This window comes from Nerophis lumbriciformis, linkage group LG30 (assembly GCF_033978685.3).
Source record: "Nerophis lumbriciformis linkage group LG30, RoL_Nlum_v2.1, whole genome shotgun sequence".
NCBI classification, from domain to species: domain Eukaryota; kingdom Metazoa; phylum Chordata; class Actinopteri; order Syngnathiformes; family Syngnathidae; genus Nerophis; species Nerophis lumbriciformis.
Window position 1 is genome coordinate 8,865,830 of NC_084577.2, and position 25,829 is coordinate 8,891,658.

At 41.2% G+C, this 25,829-nt stretch overlaps 1 protein-coding gene across 1 annotated transcript in view; it reads right to left on the reverse strand.

Annotated features, from left to right (window-relative positions):
- Positions 1-21,158: 21,158 nt before the first annotated feature.
- Positions 21,159-25,829, reverse strand: part of LOC133572644 (A disintegrin and metalloproteinase with thrombospondin motifs 15-like) — a 45,846-nt gene continuing 41,175 nt past the window's right edge. Inside the window, exons 7-8 of the mRNA XM_061925492.1 lie at positions 24,756-24,931; positions 21,159-22,316 (exon numbers count right to left, since the gene is read on the reverse strand). Of these exons, the coding sequence (XP_061781476.1) occupies positions 21,539-22,316; positions 24,756-24,931 (954 nt within the window). The 3' untranslated portion in view covers positions 21,159-21,538. The remainder of the gene's footprint in view (positions 22,317-24,755; positions 24,932-25,829) is intronic.

Genomic DNA, 25,829 nt, shown 5'->3' on the forward strand with positions numbered 1-25,829 from the left:
AAAAGCAGAGACCTAATCCTGCAGCCACCAAACCAGATCCCCTCAACGCCTTGACTGCACCTAGAAATTCTGTCCATAAAAGTTATGAACAGAATCGGTGACAAAGGGCAGCCTTGGCGGAGTCCAACCCTCACTGGAAACGTGTCCGACTTACTGCCGGCAATGCGGACCAAGCTCTGGCACTGAGCATACAGGGAGCGGACTGCCACAATCAGACAGTCTGATACCCCATACTCTCTGAGCACTCCCCACAGGACTTCCCGAGGGACACGGTCGAATGCCTTCTCCAAGTCCACAAAACACATGTAGACTGGTTGGGCAAACTCCCATGCACCCTCAAGGACCCTGCCGAGAGTATAGAGCTGGTCCACAGTTCCACGACCAGGACGAAAACCACACTGTTCCTTCTGAATCCGAGGTTCGACTATTCGGCGTAGCCTCCTCTCCAGTACACCTGAATAGACCTTACCAGGAAGGCTGAGGAGTGTGATCCCACGATAGTTAGAACACACCCTCCGGTTCCCCTTCTTAAAGAGAGGAACCACCACCCCGGTCTGCCAATCCAGAGGCACCGCCCCCAATGTCCACGCGATGCCGCAGAGTCTTGTCAACCAAGACAGCCCGGCAGCATCCAGAGCCTTAAGGAACTCCGGGCGGGTCTCATCTACCCCTGGGGCCTTGCCACCAAGGAGCTTTTTAACTACCTCAGCAACCTCAGCCCCAGAAATAGAAGAGCCCACCACAGACTCCCCAGGCACTGCTTCCTCATAGGAAGACGTGTTGGTGGGATTGAGGAGGTCTTCGAAGTATTGCCTCCACCGATCCACAACATCCGCAGTCGAGGTCAGCAGAACACTATCCCCGCCATACACGGTGTTGATAGTGCACTGCTTCCCCTTCCTGAGGCGGCGGATGGTGGTCCAGAATTGCTTCGAAGCCGTCCGGAAGTCGTTTTCCATGGCTTCCCCGAACTCCTCCCATGTCCGAGTTTTTGCCTCTGAAGCCGCACACACCGCTTGGCCTGTCGGTACCTGTCCGCTGCCTCAGGAGTCCTATGAGCCAAAAGAACCTGATAGGACTCCTTCTTCAGCTTGACGGCATCCCTCACCGCCGGTGTCCACCAACGGGTTCTAGGATTACCGCCACGACAAGCACCAACTACCTTGCGGCCACAGCTCCAATCAGCCGCCTCGACAATAGAGGCGCGGAACATGGTCCATTCAGACTCAATGTCCAGCACCTCCCTCGTGACATGTTCAAAGTTCTTCCGGAGGTGGGAATTGAAACTCTCTCTGACAGGAGACTCTGCCAGACGTTCCCAGCAAACCCTCACAATGCGTTTGGGTCTGCCAGGTCTGTCCGGCATCCTCCCCCACCATCGCAGCCAACTCACCACCAGGTGGTGATCGGTAGAAAGCTCCGCCCCTCTCTTCACCCGAGTGTCCAAAACATGAGGCCGCAAATCCGATGACACAACTACAAAGTCGATCATGGAACTGCGGCCTAGGGTGTCCTGGTGCCAAGTGCACATATGGACACCCTTATGCTTGAACATGGTGTTCGTTATGGACAATCTGTGACGGGCACAAAAGTCCAATAACAAAACACCGCTCGGGTTCAGATCCGGGCAGCCATTCTTCCCAATCACGCCTCTCCAGGTTTCACTGTCGTTGCCAACATGAGCATTGAAGTCCCCCAGTAGAACGAGGGAATCACCCGGGGGAGCACTCTCCAGTACTCCCTCGAGTGAATCCAAAAAGGGTGGGTACTCTGAGCTGCGGTTTGGCGCGTAAGCACAAACCACAGTCAGGACCCGTTCCCCCACCCGAAGGCGGAGGGAAGCTACCCTCTCGTCCACCGGGTTGAACTCCAACGTACAGGCTCTGAGCCGGGGGGAAACAAGATTTGCCACCCCAGCTCGTCGCCTCTCACTGCCGGCAACGCCAGAGTGGAAGAGAGTCCAGCCCCTCTCGAGAGAACTGGTTCCAGAGCCCTTGCTGTGCGTCGAAGTGAGTCCGACTATACCTAGCCGGAACTTCTCCACCTCGCGCACCAGCTCAGGCTCCTTCCCCCCCAGCGAGGTGACGTTCCACGTCCCAAGAGCTAGCTTCTGTAGCCGAGGATCGGACCGCCAAGTGCCCTGCCTTCGGCTGCCGCCCAGTTCACATTGCACCCGACCTCTATGACCCATGCTATGGGTGGTGAGCCCATTGGAGGGGGGACCCACGTTGCCTCTTCGGGCTGTGCCCGGCCGGGCCCCATGGGGACAGGCCACCAGGCGCTCGCCATCGTGCCCCACCTCCGGGCCTGGCTCCAGAGGGGGGCCCCGGTGACCCGCGTCCGGGCGAGGGAAATCTGGGTCCTTGTTTTTTATATTTCATGGAGGTCTTCGAGCTGCTCTTTGTCTGATCCCTCACCTAGGACCAGTTTGTCTTGGGAGACCCTACCAGGGGGCATAAAGCCCCCGGACAACATAGCTCCTAGGATCATTGGGACACGCAAACTCCTCTACCACGTTAAGGTGGCAGCTCAGAGAGCAAACAATCAGCGGGAAATATGGGTCTAGTCCACTTGAAACCCCATCTGGATGTGGGTTGGATTGGGTGGTCTATTTTGTCCATCAGGAAGTGATATGGTTAACATGAGATTTGGGCCTTGATGTTTCAGAGTTATTTGACTATTAAAGATTTTAGCTTCTTCACTATCTCCCGGGGCCAGTAATTCATCCATTCATTCATTCATTATCAATAGACAATTAAGCTTTAGCAACTAAACACATATTTACACACCAATGCTTGAGAATGAACAGGATGAAGAAAATCTTATATTTCCTGCCCCCTTCAACATAATAAGTAATCTTACTTAATGGATAGCCCTGATTTACAAGCATACAAACTTAACAAATAAATCCAAATATAACAAAAAAATATATATACACCTCACGGGATGATACAAAACAAATACAAAACCAGACACAAAATAAGTAGAATAATAAATATAATATGTACTATAATATAATATATGTAGTGACCAGAGTGTCCCATTTCCCCCGTATTGGATAGCCTGTGAGGTATCACCAGTAATTTGGCCAGTCTGTTCCCGTGGTGGGAATCCTTTTAAGTTTCTTACAGGAAGTAATGTTGGAGAGGTGGTATTGGGAGCTACCATAAACATCAGTGATTCATTTTAGGCCCACGAGACTATCCATAGGACACAGGTTGTTATATTTGGACCTGGGTTTTAGGATCAGATCTATCGAACAGACGGCATAGTCCGTTGTTCTTGCCTTAGCATTTCCTGTTTTTCGTTTAATGCGGCTGCACTTGTAATGTTCATGTACATTTTTACTAAATCTATACATTGTGTCTATGGATGTTTTGTTTCTTACATACATTTCTTTAGTCTGTTTTTAATTGTTACATTTTTCCTTCCACTAGTCCTGCGCTTTGTGGATGATAAGCACAGTGGTTTTTGAGATCAATGTGGAATAATGATCCTATATTCTTGATTAATTGATTTACAAAATGAGGTCCATTGACACTGTATAGATTTAGTTATTCCCTATCTTGGTATTATATCTTTGCATAAAGCTTTTGCTACTGTTAGCGCATCTGCTTTTTCTTTAGAAAATATTTCTACCCACTTTGAAAATGCATCTACTATGACCAGACAATACTGATTTTCTTCACTCCTATTTTGTTCAATAAAATCCATGCATAGATGTTGGAACGGGTGTTGTGATTTGGGGAATTGGCCTCGCACAGGTCATGCATGCCATACAAATTTTTTTTTAATAAGAATAAAAGCCGTAGGTAGTATAGTACTTCTGTATAAGATTCATATTTCCTCCTGTTGAGGCATGAGTACAACCATGGCTCAATACTGCTGCCCACTTATACAGATTTTTTGGTAAGATTGGTTTATTGTTTGGACATACATAGATGTCTTCTTTGTTCAACGTGGCTTCGTTTTTTTGTTGTTGTTTTTTTTCCATTTATCTTTTTCTTTTGGAGTACTTTGTTGTTGCATGTCTTTTAGTATATCATTATTCATGTCACTAGTTTGTAGTTTAAAAACTTGTATTTCTTCTTCTGCTGTTTGTTTTGCTGTTTTGTCCGCAAACGTGTTATTGCGTCCGTTCCGTTGGTGTGTGCCGCACATTTGCACATTGCTGTTTTAGCTGGTAACTGTACCGCTTTTAATAATTATTTTAATAGTTCTCCATGTGTTGCAGGTTTTCCTGTTGATGTTATCATTCCTCAATTTTGCCAGTGTTGTGCAAATGTGTGTACTATTGAGAATGCATATTGGCTATCTGTGTGTATTGTAACATTTTGAACTTTCATTAATTTACATGCTTTAGTGTTACTAGTTGTGCAGCTTGCATTGAGTAATTTGATGGTCATTTGATAGCTTTCAAAACCGCACATCCTATTCTATTTTTATTTCACAGAATGCTGCTTTAGCTTCTAAATTTCACTCTACAGGTGTTGACATTTTTAGATCTTTTTCATACATTAATTTACATAAAGGAGCTACTATTTCAGTGTAATTTGGTACCCAACTTCTACAGTAATTAGTTAATCCTAGAAATGACATCATTTGCTTCTTTGTTTGTGTTTTTGGTGCTTGTAGTACTGCTGTTTTTCTGCTTCCCACAACAGTGCGCCCATTTTTGTTTAGAGAATGTCCTAGACATTTTACTTCTGTTTTGCATAATTGGACTTCTGTTTTGCTTACTTTGTGTCCTTTACAATGTAGATGATTTAATAACGCTAATGTATCTTTTCTACGGGTTTCCTTATCCAATGATGCTAATTATATGTCATCTACGTATATCAGGACTTTTGTCCTCCTCCTGGAGGGTCGAATTTGGACATGCTTGCATGCATTGCTTGTGAATAGATTGTCGGACTTTCCACATACCCTTTAGGTAGTCTTGTATAGGTGTATATTTTCCCTTTATAAGTAAATGCAAACCAAAATTGATTTTTTTTTATGTATTGGTACCGAGAAGAATGCATTACTGATATCAATCACTGTGAAATGTGTCCAAATCCTGCATATGATGTTTAAAATTACAGTATTAATTGTCCTAATAAACACTAAATCAATATTCCTAATTCAAATGTTATACGTATTACTTCATGTAATTTTAAGTAACTTTTAGACCCACTAAAACTGTCTATAAGTGAATTAAACTATGATTTGTGTTTGTCAGTTACATTCGAGCATGCTGTCATGCCACGCTTTTCACTTGTGCACTCTGACTTCCTGTCGTGTGTGATATTCTACAAAATAAAATCATGCATTTATTCTCGTTCGTTTATTACTCGCATTATACTATCAAAAGTATATAGCTAACTGATAGCTGTTGTGATTGCCATGCCTCCTTATTTATCCTACAATCATATATTGTGTCTAACTGGAGTTGTTGAGATTACCCCCTTCCCTCAGCGACAGCTTCAGTGATGTAATAGGGCCCTTCCAAATAAATAGAGGAGGCGCGCGGTCTTGACTTTTAGAACGTAGTTTGGATCTGTAACTAGAATACAGTTCAAAACATGTGTCTCCTCGAGGTGAATTGAACTCTGTCTCTGCATGATTCCTTGCTTCTTGTCTGATTATTAGATATCATCAGTGTTTGAACCTGACAGATCGACAGGCGGATCGGTGCGGCATCTACAGTAATGCGAACACTGTATTGTTTCGTTGTGGTAAAGAAAGAGCTGAGCCGCTCTCAATTTACCGGTCGATCTACGTTCCTATCCTCACCTATGGTCACGGGCTTTGGGTTAATCAATTATTTAATAGTTGATTAAATAATTAATCAACTATTTAATCAGAATCACGGGTACAAACGGCTGAAATTAGTTTCCTCCGTCGGGTGGTGGGGCTCTCCCTTAAAGATAGGGTGAGAAGCTCTTTGTCATTCGGGAGGAGCTAAAAGTATAGCAGCTGCTCTTCCACATTGAGAGGAGCCAGATGAGGTGGTTCTGGCATCTGGTCAGGATGCCACTCGGACGCCTCCCCAAGGCAATGGGGAAGACCCAGGACACGTTGGGAAGAAAATGTCTCCCGGCTGGCCTGGGAACGCCTCGGGATCCCCCGGGTGGAGTTGGACGAAGTGACTGAGGATGAGCGGAAGAGGATCGATGGATGGATCTTGAACCTTTTAAAAAAAAAACAATTAGATAATCGCATTCATCTCCTAGGTCAGGGGTCGGCAACCTGCGGCTCCGGAGCCGCATGCGGCTCTTTGATCACTCTGATGCGGCTCAGCAGCTTACTTGCTGAACCCCCCAATTTTCCCGTGAAACTTCCGGATTTCAGTGCCTCTCGCAGAAATCTCCCGGGATTAATATTCACCGACTTTCACCCTTACGACTATAATAAGGGCCTATAATAGGGCGTGCCATGCTGGTACAACATTTTGCGCCCCCTACAATCTGTATTAACAGCATGCCAGCCTATCACTTTAATACAAAATACATCTTCTGTCACGTACGTGACAGCAATGCATACTTGGTCAACAGCCACACAGGTTACACTGACGGTGGTCATATAAATTAACTTTAACACTCTTACTAATAATGTGCCACACTTTGAACCAAAACCAAACAAGAATGACAAACACATTTCGGGAGAACATCTGCACCTTAACACAACATGAACACAACAGAACAAACACCCAGAATCCCCCCCCTCTGTGCGTCGGTTGAGGTGGGCAGGGTTTGGTAGCGGAAGAGTTAGGGCTGCATGGGATTCTGGGTATTTGTCCTGTTGTGTTTATGTTGTGTTACGGTGCAGATGTTCTCCCGAAATTTGTTTGTCATTCTGGTTTGGTGTGGGTTCACAGTGTAGCGCATTATTAGTAAGAGTGTTAAAGTTTTTTTTTATACCGCCACGGTCAGAGTGACCTGTGTGGTTGTTGACCAAGTATACCTTGCTGTTGCCTACGTGAGTAAGCGGAAGCCCCATAAAACGTGTGGCTGATCGGGCACGCTGACTGTAGTGTGTGCTATATGCTGTATCATCACGGCACGCATGACGCTGACAAGTGCCATCCATTAAAAACCCGTGTGCCGCACCAGCTTTCAAATTCCACATAAAGGTGTGGGCAGCGTGTCTGAGACCCCTGGTTATACATAGCACAAAGCAAAAAAAAACTTAGTATGCAGTGTTATTTCATTTAAAATTTCAAAAATAATTTGCGGCTCCCATTGTTTACTATAATTTGTGAAACTGGTCAAAATGGCTCTTTGACTGGTAAAGGTTGCCGACCCCTGTCCTAGGTGAACCATAAATTACTTAAATATGTATTTATGATATAGTGTAAATGTTTATATGTCTAATATTTATTTATGTTTTTAATATTTGTTTACTTACTCATTGTATATTAATTGATTTACTCATTTATTTATTTACAGTTCTGTTCCAAACGGAGATAAAAGAAATAGGTTGAAATTAACAATCGAGGATAGTGGAATAGTGGATCAGAAAGTAGAACTGCAAAAATCTTATCAATTCCCATCCCTATTAAGGAGGCAGCATACGAGATGTTGACTGGGTTATTGAGGAAGGTCGATTGGCACATTTACACGCCATTGACTACTCTACTGCTGCTACCAGAAAGACTTAGAAAAACAAAATACTGGATAGTGAGGAGCAACAGAGAAACGCTGGCAGACCATTTCTTAGGACAGCGGACCCCCCCTCACAATTTTCACAGTTTACATGTTCACAGTTTTCTAATTTCAGTTGGGGATGTCTCCGCGTTATTGACTTTTCTACATGGAAGGAGACCGCTACCACCCGCTCATCTCTTCCCGATGGACTGGACTCCTACATTATTATACATTTAATAATCCAATAATTGCATCCACTTGGCATCCATTGCAGCCGGTCAACCAGGAGGGGTTCCCCACATCTGTGGCCCCTTCCCAAGGTTTTGTCTTTTTTCCATTTTGGTATTTTTGAGTTTTTCCTTGGCTGGGTTCAGATCACGGTATGTCGTTGTTGTGGTTTGTGAAGCCTTTTGAGGCACTTGCGATTAAGAGCTATAAAAATAACTAAACTTAGATTGATTTATTGATCGTGTATGAGGCTATGCATGTTTGCTAGTTAGTATAACATTAAATCTGAATACTGTCAGCACTACGCTGATCCATCCGTAGTGCCAATATTCCTATGCTGCCTACGGGGCACAGTTTGCTGCTAAAATGAATACTGATTGGTGGTCGATCAAAAGGAGAATCCCTAGTTTTTCCATTTTTTATTAGCTTTAATTTTCACTTGTATAACAATTACAAGTGTTGGAAAAGTCATGTCATTGGGTCAAACCCTCTAAAGATGATAGATTTTTGACAAAGGTTAGTTTAATTTGTTTTGACACAGTTCAAAAGTTTTAGTTGAATGGGTAACCTTGATGCATTTCCGGATGTATCGGCTTGGACGAGCCAATTGTTCACAGCCCTCCACATGCATTTAATTCTGTAACGCTGGTCATTTTGACTTTGTGCTTCACTCAATGTAAAGAAAGGCCTAGTAAAGGCTTCAGCGGTTCCCATGGACTTGAAGCATTAGCACTTCATGCCCATTAGCCACATAAGTGTGTGTTGAATATGTGGAAAGGCCTCGAGTTGGAAAGGAGAGGTGGTGGGGGCTGTACATCAGAATCCACTCTTGCCAAGGGCACAGTCTGTAAGGCAGATAATGTGATTTCCGGACAAGAGGTTTCTTTTCTGCAGCAGAGACCAGCTTCTATTCAAGATGCACTGTGTATCATCTGTGCCAGTGAAAGTAGTGCTGAAGACAGAGGAAGACTGCAAAAAGGATGCATCTTTACTGTCCTTTAAAACGCACAATGTTAGAAGATTACTCAAGTAAACTAGTTGGCCAGTGGAATAAGTTGCTAAGTTCATTAATTGATCCTGAATATATGGTTAATATTAATCAACTATTTAATCAGTTATATAGGAAAGAGTTAAAATCCTAGCAGCTAATTATTTGTCTCCATACAAAGTGTGAAGCCGAAACACAGCTAAAATAATCACATCAGTGATTATAAACTGCAGATCTTAGTATCTTAAGTAGCATTATCACTGGCGAACGAGGCTTAACATGTTACATATTTAGGGCAAACCAGGAGTAGGCATGCTAATAGCTAACCTAACCACTAATGTAGATTAAAACAACAAGAAATAAGTGCTTAGAAGACTTTTAAGAAGTGTTGATGCGACTGCATTACAGAACATCGTGTTGTACTTTTTAAGTGCAATGGCAATAAAGTCCCAATCCAAGCAACTATTAACAGCAATTTAAGAAATGGATGAATTAAAGTCTAGAAAGAGGATAATATAACAGCAACTGTTATGTTAGAGGAGGGCGGCTCAATCAATAAATTGGTGTCATCAATAACAAGTGTAATATCAGTATATGACTGAAAGTACAGTGATTAAGTCAATATCTTTATTTTCTCAAAGTCCATTTTGTGTTTTTTTTTTATTGTTTTAAAAACTCAGGGAATAAATCTCTCGACACAGACGGGACTTTGAGAGCAAAAACCAAAGGATTTAAATGATTAGTAGGTAGTAGTAGAATGGGATCTGAGCCGAGGATGTCGTTGTGGCTTGTCCAGCCCTTTGAGACACACGTGATTTAGGGCTATATAAATAAACTTTGATTGATTAATTGATTGATAGTAGTTGTGTTTTTGTTTAGTTATTGTGTACTAGCGACTTTGCTTTGATTAAACAATTGTATGTAATAAAAGAGAGAATAAACATCTAGATCATATATTGTGTTAATGTTGTTAAACTATCAATAGCACTCACCATAAATACATTTGAAAATGTACAATCAGTACATGTGATTGGTATTGTTTTCGGTATCGGAACTGGCAGAGTTAAGTTAAAGTTAAAGTACCAATGATTGCCACACGCACACACTAGGTGTGGTGAAATTTGTCCTCTGCATTTGACCCAACCCCTTGGTCACCCCCTGGGTGGTGAGGGGAGCAGTGGGGAGCAGTGGGCAGCAGCGGTGCATTTTTGGTGATTTAACCCCCAATTCCAACCCTTGATGCTGAGTGCCAAGCAGGGAGGTAATGGGTCCCATTTTTATAGTCTTTAGTATGACTCGGCCGGGGTTTGAACTCACAACCTACCGATCTCAGGGCGGACACTCTAACCACTAGGCCACTGTCAATAGCACTCACCATAAATACATTTGAAAATGTACAATCAGTTCATGTGATTGGTATTGTTTTCGGTATCGGAACTGGCAGAGTAAAACCCAGATGGGAACATCCCTACTTTTTATACATTCTTGCAACCCCTACAAAACTGATATCTCTTTTCAAGATGAAAGTGAATTTGTACTAAATTTAAACAAACTGAATGAGAGTTCTCACACAGGCCATCGGTAGTGCAACGGGTCACATAGCTGTTGTCTGCCTTCCACCTTTCAAGTACCCTGGAATTGGTGGCTGATAGAAAATATGATATATTAAATATAATTTAGTTATAAGTTATTGACTAACATTGAAACTCGACTTAGATCGCCATCGTAGAACCTGTACGTACATCCAGGACCTCCTACACTCTAAATAATAGTAAATCTGGTTGTATCCCTCAGTATCTTAGTCTTGCTCATCCCTGCTTGGTTATGCTGTCACCCATCTGTCAGATAGTTTGGTTGTGTGTCATTACATCATGTTTTGCATTCAGGTAAGAGCATCTGCTTTTTGAATGTTGCTGGCTTACTCGAGAACTTCCAGAGCAATGTTTTAGTCATCTAGATAATGGTTATCCAAGGTATCTCAAAGCAAGGACCAGGAAAGGAGCTGGTGGGCGGCTAAGCGGATGTTTTCTGAAAAACCCCAAATTCAAATTTTATAGCCTACTCATGTTGGACCCTGGCCCTATGATGAGTTTCCTCTTTTCTGACTTATAAATGTTTTGACAATGTTAGATAGTCATGTTCAACATTGCCAAAGTTTCAAATCATAAGGTTCATGCATTGGTTTGATTGATAGATTGATTGATTGAGACTTTTATTAGTAGGTTGCACAGTGAAGTACATATTCCGTACAATTGACCACTAAATGGTAACACCCGAATAAGTTTTTCAACTTGTTTAAGTCGGGGTCCACTTAAATTGATTCATGATACAGATATATACTATCAGATATATACTATCATCATAATACAGTCATCACACAAGATAATCACATTGAATTATTTACATTATTTACAATCCGGGGTGTGGAGGGGGTTGGTGGGGGGGGGACGGTTAGGTTTGGTTGTTATCATCAGTCATCAACAATTGAGAACAGAGAAATGGATATTGGAACAGTGCAGTTCTGACTTGGTAGGATATGGACAGCAAGTAGTGGGCAGAGAGAGAGAGAGAGAGAGAGAGAGAGAGAGAGAGAGAGAGAGAGAGAGAGAGAGAGAGATCAGAAGGCATAAGAAAAAGTATCTGCATTTGATTGTTTACATTTGATTATTAACAATCCGGGGAGGGTGTTAGTTTAGGGTTGTAGCTGCCTGGAGGTGAACTTTTATTGCGGTTTTGAAGGAGGATAGAGATGCACTTTCTTTTATACCTGTTGGGAGCGCATTCCACATTGATGTGGCATAGAAAGAGAATGAGTTAAGACCTTTGTTAGTTCGGAATTTGGGTTTAACGTGGTTAGTGGAGCTCCCCCTGGTGTTGTGATTATGGCGGTCATTTACGTTAAGGAAGTAGTTTGACATGTACTTCGGTATCAGGGAGGTGTAGCGGATTTTATAGACTAGGCTCAGTGCAAGTTGTTTTACTCTGTCCTCCACCCTGAGCCAGCCCACTTTGGAGAAGTGGGTAGGAGTGAGGTGGGATCTGGGGTGGAGGTCTAGAAGTAATCTGACTAGCTTGTTCTGGGATGTTTGGAGTTTAGATTTGAGGGTTTTGGAGGTGCTAGGGTACCAGGAGTTGCATGTGTAATCGAAAAAGGGTTGAACGAGAGTTCCCGCTAGAATCCTCATGGTGCTTTTGTTGACCAGAGAGGAGATACTATAGAGAAATCTCGTTCGTTGGTTGACCTTTTTGATTACCTTGGTTGCCATTTTATCACAGGAAAGATTAGCCTCTAGAATGGAACCTAGGTAGGTGACCTCATCTTTCCTGGTGATAACAATGTCACCCACTTTTATAGTGAAGTCATTGACTTTCTTAAGGTTGATGTGGGACCCAAATAGGATGGATTCCGTTTTACCCAAGTGTATGGATAGCTTGTTGTCAGCAACCAGGTGCATGTTCTACAGAGTTCAGCACTGAGGATTTTCTCCACCTGTGACTTGTCCTTGTCTGATACCAGCAAGGCCGAGTCATCCGCAAACAAGAACAATTCACAGTCGCATGCTGATGACAAGTCGTTTATGTATATTAGGAACAGTAAAGGCCCCAATACACTGCCTTGGGGGACTCCACAGCACACTGAGAGGGGGGGGGGGGCACGGTGCCGTTAACCTCTACCACCTGCTCCCTCCCCTCCAAGTAAGATTGCATCCAGCTCGATGAGGTTTTGTTAAATCCGATTGCTCTGAGCTTATCCAACAGTATAGCGTGGTTAACGGTGTCAAAGGCCTTCTGAAGGTCCAGCATGACCATGACGCAGTATTTTCCCGCGTTCACCTCATGTTTGATGTGGTCGGTCAGATAGAGAAGGCATGTGTCAGTGGAGTAGTTAGTTCTGAAGCCGGATTGGAATTTGTACATGAGTTTATTAGTGGCAAGGTAACTATCGACCTGTTCATAAACTATTTTCTCCATTACTTTCGAAATGGAACTGAGAATAGAAACAGGTTGGTAGTTGCCAGGTTCCAATTTGCTTCCTTTTTTAAAGAGGGGAGTTACTCTTGCTATCTTAAAATCTTTTGGTACTTGGCCTTGTGTAATTGATAGGTTTATTATGTGCGTGATGATCGGGACAATGATGGAGGCAGAGTCCCTGAGGAATCTGGAGGGGATATTGTCAAGGCCGGTGGCCTTGTTTGGGTGGAGCGCGCTCAATTTTTTAAACATCTCATTAGCTGTGACCATTTCTAATTTGAAATCATTGTTGAATACTCCTAGCTTTCTGTAGAAGGCTTTAATGTGTTCTACACCAAAGCGACCAGAGTGGTGGGACAGCTTGTTGACAAGAGTTGCGGCTATGCTGATGAAAAAGGCGTTACGTCTGCTTGCTACCTCCATTTTGTCTGTAATGAGGGAGTCACCCTCCTTGATGCTGATGTTGGTGAGTCTGGTTTTAAGTTTCTGGCTGCAACCAGGAAGCTGGTTGTTGAGAATTTTCCAGAGCTCACATGGCTTATTTGTGTTTTCCTCTATTTTGTCGTTAATGTAATTTTTTTTTAAGGATTTAGTCAGGTTGGTTGACTTATTTCTTAATTTATTGCATTGCTTTCTGAGAGTTGAAAGGAGTGATTTGAGGTTGATATTATATATATATATACTTCTGTTTTACACTTTTGGTATTCGGGTGCATTAGCTTGCACGCCATTTTGGATGCCTCTGAAAGCTGTGTCTTTTTTAACACTGTCACATCACAGATTGACACACGTTTTATAATTTCCGGGCTAAAGAACACAAACATAAGCCCCACTCACATGATTTTTGGACAAATTTTATTCCGTGCATAAATTGGCCACACAAGTCTATAAGCCCAAGGTGTACAAATGAAATATTTACAAAGGCGCTTGTGTTCATTCACATATTTAACCAAAGACAGTACCTGTAACACAGCATACAGTAGCCTATCAAACGTGGTCTTAGTTTTTCTCCTTCTCATGCGTGGTGAAACAGCTGAAGTCGTCTTCTTAGGCCCGTGGCGTTCCGACCTTTTGGGGTCCGTTAGTAGTGGTGGATATTCGTTCCATGCGCCAGCTTTTTCCTTTTTTGATGGCCATGTTGATCTTCTTCAGCTTTGGGGCTGCGTCTTGTGCAATTCTTGATTATTTTCAATGATGAGGGTGAGTCCATAACACGCTTAATGGTTGACTGAATGATTGTGTGAGTGCGTTTGATTTAATGTGAACAATTACAGGTCCGATGTGAAATATTTCCACGTTATTTGTCCGCAGCATTTTTTTACCCAGCTGTTTTAGCTGTTTTGTCAACATTGGCCAGTACGAAGTTGGTTTAGCCCGGAATCCCAAAACTTTTTGATTCAGGAGCCACAAAGAACTTGGCCGATGGCTATATATATATATATATATACTGTATATTTGCGTGTGTGTGTATGTATGTAAGTGTATGTATATGTTTATTCATAAGGGGTGTAAAAAATGATTGCCCCAAATCGACAACAGAATTTAACTTTAGAGATATGAATACATCGTTTGGCGAGTGTCTGGATTGATCTATATCCAGTATGGATTCATTGATGTCTGTTTGGAAAGTCATGAATCGGTTGATTGGAGTTCTGTTACAAAATATGGCCGCACTAATCTTGCGAGATTTCTGTGATGGTGTTATACGAGAGTAACGTTCATTGACAGCAACAGAGCAACATGGAAGACCGCACCGAAATAGTTTTACAAACAATGTATCCCTGAATCCTAAATCTAAAGTGTGGTAAACTTTTGGATCTTTCAAAAGACTGGATAGTTGGATAAAAAGATGGCCATTTGTAAAGTATAAAAAGTAGCGATAAAGTAGCGGCAGCAGGAATAGTCTGAGCACTCACCTGTGACGGCATGTTTACACTCAAGTGGGCTAGGGATGCTAATGCTAGCAGACCCAAATTAGTCTCAGGTAATCACAGCATCTATTACACTGTTTATTGCGCTAAAGATAAAGACGTAGCTGCACAATAACCAGCAGAATGGCACTTTGAAAAGTACTTGATCCCTACACTAAAGCTGCAGTTTAGAGTACTTTGTGTACTTGTGTTACTGTGGTGTTATAAAATGGAAGTATTATTATAGCAAAATTATTTGCAAACGTGTATCTCGATCTGTCCGCGTGTACCGTATTTTCCGCACTATTAGCCGCACCTAAAAACCACAAATTTACTCAAAAGCTGACAGTGCGGCTTATAACCCGGTGCGCTTTATATATGGATTAATATTAAGATTCATTTTCATAAAGTTTCGGTCTCGCAACTACGGTAAACAGCCGCCATCTTTTTTCCCCGTAGAAGAGGAAGTGCTTCTTCTTCTACGCAAGCAACCGCCAAGGTAAGCACCCGCCCCCATAGAACAGGAAGCGCTTCTTCTTCTACTGTAAACAACCACCCGCCCGCGTAGAAGAAGAAGAAGCGCGCGGATATTACGTTTCATTTCCTTTGTGTGTTTACATCTGTAAAGACCACAAAATGGCTCCTACTAAGCGACAGGTTTCCGGTTCATGAAAAGACGCAATCTCTCCATCCGCACACGGACTACTATTTCACAGCAACTGCCTAAAGACTTTCAAGAAAAGCTGGCTACTTTCCGTGCATATTGTAAAAACAAGATAGCTGAAAAAAAGATCCGGCCAGAGAACATTATCAACATGGACGAGGTTCCACTGACTTTTGATATTCCTGTGAACCGCACTGTGGATACAACGGGAGCACGTACGGTGAATATTCGCACCACAGGGAATGAGAAGTCATCCTTCACTGTGGTTCTAGCTTGCCATGCTAATGGCCAGAAACTTCCACCCATGGTGATATTCAAAAGGAAGACCTTGCCAAAAGAGACCTTTCCAGCCGGCGTCATCATAAAAGCTAACTCGAAGGGATGGATGGATGAAGAAAAGATGAGCGAGTGGTTAAGGTAAGTTTACGCGAAGAGGCCGGGTGGCTTTTTTCACGCAGCTCCGTCCATGTTGATATACGACTCCATGTGCGCCCACATCACGCTGGTTTTTAATATATTATTAAAGTTTGACTGACCTATCTGACTGTTTTTTTGACATTCCTTTAGCGCAGTTAGATGCGGCTTATAACACGGGGCTTATAGGTGGACAAAGTTTTGAAATATGCCGTTCATTGAAGGCGCGGCTTATAACCCAGGGCGGCTTATGGTGCGGAAAATACGGTAATCCAAATCGCGTGCTTGTGGACTAATTTGTGTGTCTTCATCAGAAAGAACCCTCGATAGGCGATTTTACATGTGACTTTTGCGACACTTTTGCAGTGTACGATTTCAGCGAGCACATCCAGATACGTGAGCGTGTAATACAATGTGTGCGCGTGCATTCAGAAGTGCGTGCATGTATTACAATTTGCGTGTGCGTATCTGAGGTGTGCCTACATTTAACCAACCACAGAAGAAACTACGCAATTTAAACCAATCAGAAACAACGTAAGGCGGATCTTGGCGTCTCTCTTTCACATTATCAGCTCTACATTGTTTCTGATTGGTTTAAATTCGGTGCCTGCCTCATGCCTATCGAGGGTTCTTTCTGATTGGGGACAGACAGGCAACTTAAAACACTCGTATGCGGATCTGAATACACACACTGTGATTGATAAACACACACAAATATTGAGATCCAAGTTTGCAAATAATTTTGCTACAATAATACTTCCTTACTATAACACCTCTGCTTGATGGACAGCTTACTGTATTTAATTGTTGCTACCTGGGCAAATAACAGGAAATACCTGGTTGCTTTTCCAAAAGTCTTTTGTTTACATTTTATTTTCCTAATGCACTAAAGTTGTTAGTTTTACTATTTGTTCATAATTAATACAGGAACCGCCTGTTTTGTCTGTGTCTATTCAAAAAATTAACTCAATGACATTGTTCTGAGATGATACATGATACATAAAAAAAAATTTCACCATGAAAAGCTTCCATCTGCATTGAATCGTAATGTTTTAAAAAGTATTGTAAGTATTGTTAGGGAAACATATCATAAGATCGCAATTTAAAGGGGAATTGCACTTTTTTTTTAGAATTTTGCCTATCGTTCACATTTATTATGAAAGACATGAACACGGATGGATTTTTTTTTTAATGCATTCTAACTTGTAAATAAACTTAAATAAAAGTCTGCTTACAGCGGAGCCAATGGGAGCTCCTCTATTTCGCTCATAAAATCCAATAAATAACCATTTAAAAACTACCAACAATACTGCATTTACATTTCGTGGTTTGAATATTAACCAAGTATTAGTGATATTGTTATTGTAAGTGCTAATGCAGACAAACGTTTTATAGCGACACCGTGATCGATATTGTGTGTGCCTATGTTGTCATCATCGAGGGGTCTGCTGCTTTATCACTTCCTTGTTTGCTGTACCCAAAAATGGCATGAACGACACGAAAAGAAACTTAGTGTAGTGTACATTTTCCCAAAATAAATGGTAAAATTGAAAAAACAGGCAGTTGAGAGTTTCATTTGCAATACAAGGGCAATGGGCCCCATTCAGCAATAAGTTCCTAACTTTTCCTCTTATCTTTCTTCCTAAGTGATTTCCTAAGAGGAGTCCATTCAAATTCATGACGTGTTCTTAAATAGCCAAATTGTTCCCACCTGCTGTTCAAATGGTTAGCGCGTGCGTGTCTATCATAATCTGCATATAAACACGCCCTTATTTCCCCAATATGCATATGTAAACACCCTTAATTCCATAATTTGCATAAGTAAACACCCTTAATTCCCCATATAAGGGCACAATTCCGTCGGAAAAGCCGAATATCATACACACGGAGAAAACACAAACAGATTACAGAAAAGAAATTCGTATTATCCCGCGGGGGGAAATACATAATGTCAAAACGTAAGTTTAAGAAAGGGGGGACAGCTGAGGTAGCCCCGAAGTGGAAGAAATACTGGTCGAGTTCAGAAATGGAGGTTCTACTGCAGGAAGTGGAGAACAACAAAGTAGTGATACTCAGAAGGGCAAACTCGGGGTTTAAGGGCACATATAAAGCTAAGATCTGGGGTACTATAACCAGTAAAGATGGTGTCAAGTGGCGAGGTCTGCACAGTTGAGGGCGTTAAAAAGAAATGGTGTGTGCGTGCACCCACACGGTATTTTGAAATGTCTATATTTTGCCCATTTTGCTATATGTCTGTCTGTCTGTCTGTCTGTCTGTCTTATCTATCCATCTATTTATCTCTATATCTCTCTATACATATCTATATCAATCTTTATCTATCTATCTGTCTATGTATATATATATATATATATATATATATATATATATATATATATATATATATATATATATATATATATATATATATATATATGATATTAATTTAACATTAGACAATAGAAGTAAGGGAACTTAAGAACTTAATAGGCCACCCTAATTGTGCTCTGAAACACTCGTAGATTTTGTTGTTACCTACGAACAAATCCCAGCTAAGACAACATTGGTGGATACAAAAATCTCCTTAAAAACTTCATAAGTGGGCCTAAGAACAACATGTGTTCTTAAGAACGGTTGCTGATCGGGGTCCATTGTCTCCACACACGACCCGTTTGCAGAAATATTCAAAAAGCAGGTTAAAACAAGACTGTGGAACAAAATTTACACTAAAGCATAGTCAATACATTACTTATGCTACAAGAAGCTGTGTTAAATGTAGATCAGAATCATCATAGGTCCCCTTTAAAAAGAGTGTCAGGAATATGCTGGGTCATTTCCTCATGTGCTGTTGCGTTGTTTGCAGCGCCTCATCCGCTTCCAACCCCTTTATTGGCCATACCTTTTTCACACCCGTTGTTTACGTCTGTTGTGGGGGATTGGAAGTTTCCTTCGGGAAGTCCATGTGCTTACCCTCCAGGTTGCTTTGTCCGTATTTCCTTTTAGTTTTAAATGTCTCTTTTCCGCTTTACCTCTTTACCTTTACCAGTGACAAGCACCTGTTAGAGTATTGGGCGCCTTGCCATCTACAATTATGACATTAGACTGAATGAAAGTCATGGTGTATAATATTGTTTTCTGCATACTGACAAACAGAAATCATCTGTTTTCCTCATCATTTCTACGATGTTATTCTGGTGCTTCTCACTAGAGACACTTTGTCGCTGTGCCCCGTGTGTCTATGATAGCAACCGCGCCTCCACCCACAGAGACAGAGGTTCAATTGGTCATTAATCATTTGATTGATTAATTAACGATCAAAGATTGGGTCAATTTACGTGACATGCATGTGAAAAGTACTGGAGAGGGACATCTGGTCACCCTACAGGATAAATGTTTGCTGTTTAAAAACACATCTTTACATCCTTACTTGCATTACAATACCAACCCCTTCATCTTCAGTATGGTGCTGATTATTGTAGCAGTTCTATGAAGTTCTTTGCACATCTTAGTTTTTTGATGATTTCTTTTTTTTAATTCAGTGAATATTATCCACTTCTTCTCAGCACTGTCCTTCACACTTGATTTATTTTTTCCTGTGGTCAAAAAATGAAGTTTTTGTCCTACTAAATATTAGATAAAAGACGCCGGATGTTTTGGTCGGATCTTAAGCGGTTCACTGTGGCATTCACTATGTCAACAAGCAGTGAGGAGCCTTGTAACCTGAAACCTAAAACATAACAATTAGCAGAGACAGCTCTTATCCCCCCCCAAAACTTGTGAGCTGCGGCACTCGTAAGAAGAGGTAGAGTCCCACTTTATATTGTTAAATTGTATAGCAGCAAGTTTGCCCATAACATTTCTGATGATCAACAAATGAAAGACAAAATAACAAAATCATTCTGATGATCTTGAAAATCATGTGTAAATATCTCTATTGGTGTCAGCAATACTAGCCCTGTATTTACCTGGTATTGGATCAATGTCAAAATTGGCATTATTGCACTTGTTTTGTCCTCTTTTTACTTTTTGTCACTTTCTTCATGTACCATATTTTTGGACCATAGGGCGCACTGTACTATAAGGCCCACTGCCGATAGGCTGGTCTATTCAGGTCTATTTTCATATAAAGGACGCACCGGATTATGAGGCGCAGTAAAGGGGTCATATCAAAAAAAAATTCTACACTTAAAACACTTTCTTGTGAGCTACATAACATGTGATGTTGGTTCTTTAATCAAAACGTTGCATAGATTATGTTTTAAGTTTCAAGTCGCTTGCTAGCCGTCTTTTCAGGATGCAACGTTTTGTGGGTGGTCATATTTCTGTGGCTCCAATTCGACAGCGTCTTCTCCCCGTCTTTTTTGTTGAACCGGTAGTTTTTAGCGCTTCCATTGTGAGGCTACTGACAAATATAAGTTAGAACTGTACGCTTCTGTGGATTACAAATGGCAACAGTGGTGGATGAATGCACCACAACAAGAGGATGGAGTAAAAAAAGGAGCTTATTGACTGTGGCGCGCTTTTTTTTCGGGACTTATGCAGATCTCAAATACGCATCAGCAGGTACCAATAGGTAAGAAAAGTTTGTTTTGCATAATATTGTGAAACAAAATGCCATGGAATATGTCTGTTAATAGGTGCCATTTTGGAGTCCTGTTACACGCATTGTAATAATACTCGTATGTTGAAGCACAGTTTGTCTGACTACGGTCGCCCTAATGCTCTGCATTTGATCAAGCGGTGTGGCTTCGCAGCTTACCAAAGTCGCACTAAAAAATTTCGACAGATTTGATAATGTTTTATATTCTAATTGAAACATCAACGTTTTGGTGTTGCTAGCGTCATTTATTGAACCTGCAGTCCACACATATTTCTTATGTCTAACTGCCATCTACTGGTAACACTTATCTATATAATACTACATTAGGCGCACCGGATTATAAGGCGCACTGCAACGTTTTTAGGTGTGCCTTATAGTCCAAAAAATACGGTATTTTTATTAATGCCAATATCATTATTTTATATTTTGTGAAACTCACTGTCTAGAGTGTGTTTTTTGTTGAAAAAACATTGTTATACTGCTCAGCTTATCAACCTTTGTTTTAGGGTCCAAGATTTGTTAGTTTTGACTCATAACGGTACGTAAGCTTGAGAAAGACAGAAGAAATAGCCGTGCATCTTTCTGCCGCAGCCACATTGCTTATTCAGGCCGGATTTGCAGAGTTAAATCAGGTGTGCCCAAGGAAACTCCAAACATGGGCATGAGAAGAGAAAGTAGAGAACAGCAAGACTGGACACAGGTAAGACATGATCATGACAGTATTTTTATCATCAGATTGTAACTGAACTTCTGTTTAAATTTACTACAAAGATGATTTTACCACAGAAAAATATATTCCAGTAAAATATTTCCTTTACAGTACTGTCTTTCACATTAATGCCAGTTCTTCTGTGAAATGAGCACCAAGACACAGGTAAAAGTTTGCTACTTGATAACAACACAGGATTGAAGCAGACTCTCATAAGTGTCTTTTTTAGCAGTTTGTTTTTTTCTCTCTTTGCGCTTGCTTCAGGCAAAATGTGTCATATTTCACACATCCAGGAAGAGGTAGACTTACTAAAGTCCAACTTGCCTCAGCTGGTTAGACAGTTGAGGAAAGGAAAAAAATCGTCATCAATGGCTTTTGTTTTCATTATCCCACAAAACCCACTGATGTCAAATGTCGTTTTAATCAGCTTTAGCATGGCCTCAGATTGCAAAGGTCCAGTTCCTGAGGCTTCTTACTCCCAGAGCAGTGGTCTCTTGGCAGACCGAGACAGTTCTCTGTCATGCAGCGTACTGGCCGTCTTTTAAAGCCCCTTCCACAGGACTTGGAACAGTGCGACCAGGCCCCGATATCCCAGACGGGACAAGGATCCCCACATGATCTCAGAGCAACAGGCCTGCCAGCACTGTCACATCCGACTGCAGGATGCCCTTCCACACTCTGACACTGCACCAACCTTTTCTGCAGTCCGCTACCGCAGGTCACCGTGCACGCATCCCAGTTTCCTGTCACCCAGTGCTCTATCGGCCGCTTCCCCATCACCTTTTTCTTGGCTTCTACTTTGTTGCTATCCAATAAGACGCTGTTGTGCGCCACGTGGCCCCTCTCCTCTTTCCGCAGAATTTTTTCCTCTTTACTCTCCTTGGCAATATAGTAGGAGTAGCGCACTCTGGGAGGGGTCATCTTTCCCACTGAGAGCACCTCCACTGTCAGTGCCTCTTGCAGCGGTCTGGTGGCCTGAAGAATCTCTACGGACGTTGAAGTGCCACTGTAACGTAACAGGCTGCCCTTCACCAGCAGATCGCGCTCTACGGCTGACACCACATAGTTTCCATTCAGTAGATACTTCCCATGCCTGTTTTTCACCGCTAGGTAGTTTTCATCACTGACAATTCCTCGGTAGCCCCGCTGGCGGATGTCTATGTTGGAGGCACCAACAGGCACCAACACAACAAAGTTGTAGCCGTGACTGGAAAAGAGCATAGAAGTTAACAGGTTAATGTCATTCCAGTTGAGTTGACTTCAAAATATATATGAACTTCCTAAACCAGGTCTATTCAAATAAATTGTTCTAGTGGGCTCATGTCCAGAAAGCTAAGGACCGAGCCGAACCTCTCCCTTCATTGTTCATTTTTATTTTGAGAAACAGCATCCAATGGAGTGGCCATTTGTTTTTGGTCTATTTTTTTGTCAGAGTTACAAATTTCGGAAAGAAAATGGCCGTGCTACCCAAAATACAGGTGTCCACTGCAGTGTACGCTGTCTTTTAGGAGGTTAAAATGTGAATACAAGGATCTGCCAATCTGTTTACACTGGTCCAAGATCCTCTGTACAACATGAGCATGCCAGTGGTTGTAGGATTTAGCTGCAAGAAAGTTTTGAACTGAACCCACGGGCCGGTCTGGTGTCATTTGGCCCTCGGGCCATGAGTGGAAATGCCCTCTTTTGCTAGAAAAAATACCAAAAAGAAAATTGTTCTTTGCATCTACAAGATCTTCGTGTCAAAATAAATGGATGTGACAATGTACAGAGAAGCTTGTTTTATCGGCTTATTCATGTAAACATAAGCGGTTGTCAACAGAACCAAAAATATAAAAAAGCCATTACGTGCACATTTACTTTGGACGGAGACATACAGCGCTTCACATTTTCCACAGTTTGTTATGTTACAACCCTGTTCCAAAATACACACAGTACTCCATAATGCCAATGTGAAATGTTTTTGGGGGTTTTTATCAAGAAATGTTTGCAAATTTATTAAAAATTAAAAAATCATGTGTGAATGAATGATGTGTTCTCACTTCTCTGTGCGTGCTTTGAGTGTTTGTGTATAGAAAAGTGCTATATAAATCAAATCCATTATTATTATTAGGGATAAATTCCATTGCATAATTGAATTTTTTGCTCGTATCTACTTTTAGCGGTCAGATTTAGGCCCCCTGCTTACGTAGTTTGCACTCTGTTTGCTGCACAGTACACATATTGGTTTGGTGGCCCACCACTTCGTTTACTTCACTCAAAAGTCATATGACTGAATACAACTGCTGCCAAAGGTGCATCAACAAAGTATTGAGCAAAGGCTGTGAATAGTTATGTACATGTATTTTTTTATATTTTCAATACATTTTTTAAATTATACATATATACTTTTCCCATTGTAATTATTGGTATTGTGTGTAAAAGTCTGAGGACAAACATAAACGTATTTCATTTTGGAATAAGGCTATAATATAACAAGATATGGAAAATGTGACACGCTGTGAATACTTTACGGATGTACTGGAGAATGGGTGGTAATAAACGATTTTTTTAACCTATAGTAGTTTGTTGATATTGTTTTTGTCCATTTCTGCATATTTTCATGATTATTGTGTTTCTATATGCTATTTGTTGCCCTTGTCTGACAGAGCTGAAGTAATTTCACTGTGAATTTTGACTAAAATGACAACGTTTTTGTACATGCACAAATCTTACTTCCAGTTTAAAAAAAAGTCAAAGGATTAGCGTGCCAATAGTTCTTGCTTTTGTTTACTTTTTTTTGCACAATTGTCTTTGTTTTGCAATCGTGTGCAATAAAATTTAATAATTGTGTTATGTTGGTGATATTGTAACATTGTATTATATTGTTGTGTTTTGGCGACTTGTCCTGGGTGTACGCCGCCTTCCGCCCGATTGTAGCTGAGATAGGCTCCAGCGCCCCCCGCGACCCCGAAGGGAATAAGCGGTAGAAAATGGATGGATGGATGGATGTTTATCATAGGGGTGCTGAAATAAATCTATGCAAATACAAATCCGGATCCTTATTTATTTCCTTTCTAAAAAAATTGTTTTTAAGAATGTACAAAAGACGTTTTTTAGGCCATCTCCACACTCATTGTACGTATATGCCATACGTCAGCAGCCAATAGGAGATTTTGTAACCTAAAAACCTGTTTTAAAAGGTTTTATTATTATTTTTACACCAAATAATATATTGTGAGAATGTGTTTCAATCGAGAATCGTGCTGAATTAAGATTCGGTTCTGAAACTAATCGTCACCCTAAGAATTGGCATGAAATTGTTGTAAGAATCACATGCCCACAGTTTAATATTTTTTACAAAAAATGTTTTTTTGTTGTTATTTGGCCTAGAATTTGTCCTCCGTTTTATTCTGATTTTAATCCCGATTTAGAAAAAAATCATAAATGAAAAATAGTCTTGAAAAATGTTCAGATAAAAAGCATTTTTTTCGGTGTCAGCAATGCTGACCATGTACTTAACTTGTAATCGAATGACAACAAATTGTGAAGTATGGCCCACCCCTAATGTAAAATAATGTTTAGGCAGAAAGTTCTCCTTAAAGGTAGTTATTTTTGTGTCCCTCTTGTTTGGATTGTGAGACTCAAATGTGCAAACAGAATTACTTACATGGGTTTTGTGAACATTCCTGAGACCTTCTTGCAGCCCTGGTTGTCTCCGCCACACACACCACATTTGTCAAACTTTTTCTTGGAGTCAAGCTTCCCATCGCAGCCTGCTTTAATACATCTCCCTTGAACACAAAGCGCAGTGGAGTCTGGAGAACAAGGTGTCCCGTCGACAACCTGCAGAATTTGAATAGTGCATCATTAAGGCTAAAAAATACAGAAAAGAAAAAAAGCCTCAGAAAACTTTTTTTTATGAATTTTCTCTGTAGAAACTCAGTCCATGGTGTAGCAGCAACCAGTTCTTGTATCAGGACCATTAAATCACTAATTATTGCTTGTCTATTAACATACCTGGTACACTTAGGTATGTTAATCATTTATCTACAAAATGATTAACAGTTACCTTAATACGTCTATAAAATCACAAGGTATGGAATATTGGCTGTCCGATATTATTCGCCGATTTTAGCTTGAAAATGTGATACCGGATCATATCATTGTTTTTGTTGTTTTTTGCCAACTGTCCACAGTCTGGAATTATTTCCATATTTCGCCATCGGATAGTAAATAAGCAATTTGCAATGACTGTAAAGCGCTGGTTATGCAAAGGGCTGAGTAAGACATGTCTTTTTTCAATGCTCCTAATCCAACATTTTACCTCAAAAATAATCCATCATAATCACAGGCAGTGTTTATGCAGCAAAACACGGACAAGCGACCAGCGGTATTGAAAAAAAATACAACAACTCAGCAATTGCCAGTTAAAATGGAGACAAGAGACAACACGGACAACAAATCTAAAAAGTACAAGTCTATCTGTGACAACATCGAAAAGTTATAAGTTGTTTTCCTGCTTCACAGCACACATCTACGGTGCATTCAAAGACTGCCAAACAAAGTACGCCACAAAATCTTCAATTTAGATACTGCGGTGTATCAAAAGTGCCATATTTGCTTTATTTTGCACAGCGTTTATTTGCTACAAGCAAAAGTAGCTTAAAATGTTTGTTCATTACACAACGTGTGACCTGATGTTAGTTTGACAAAAAAAAAAAGCTGCTGCAAATATCTGTAT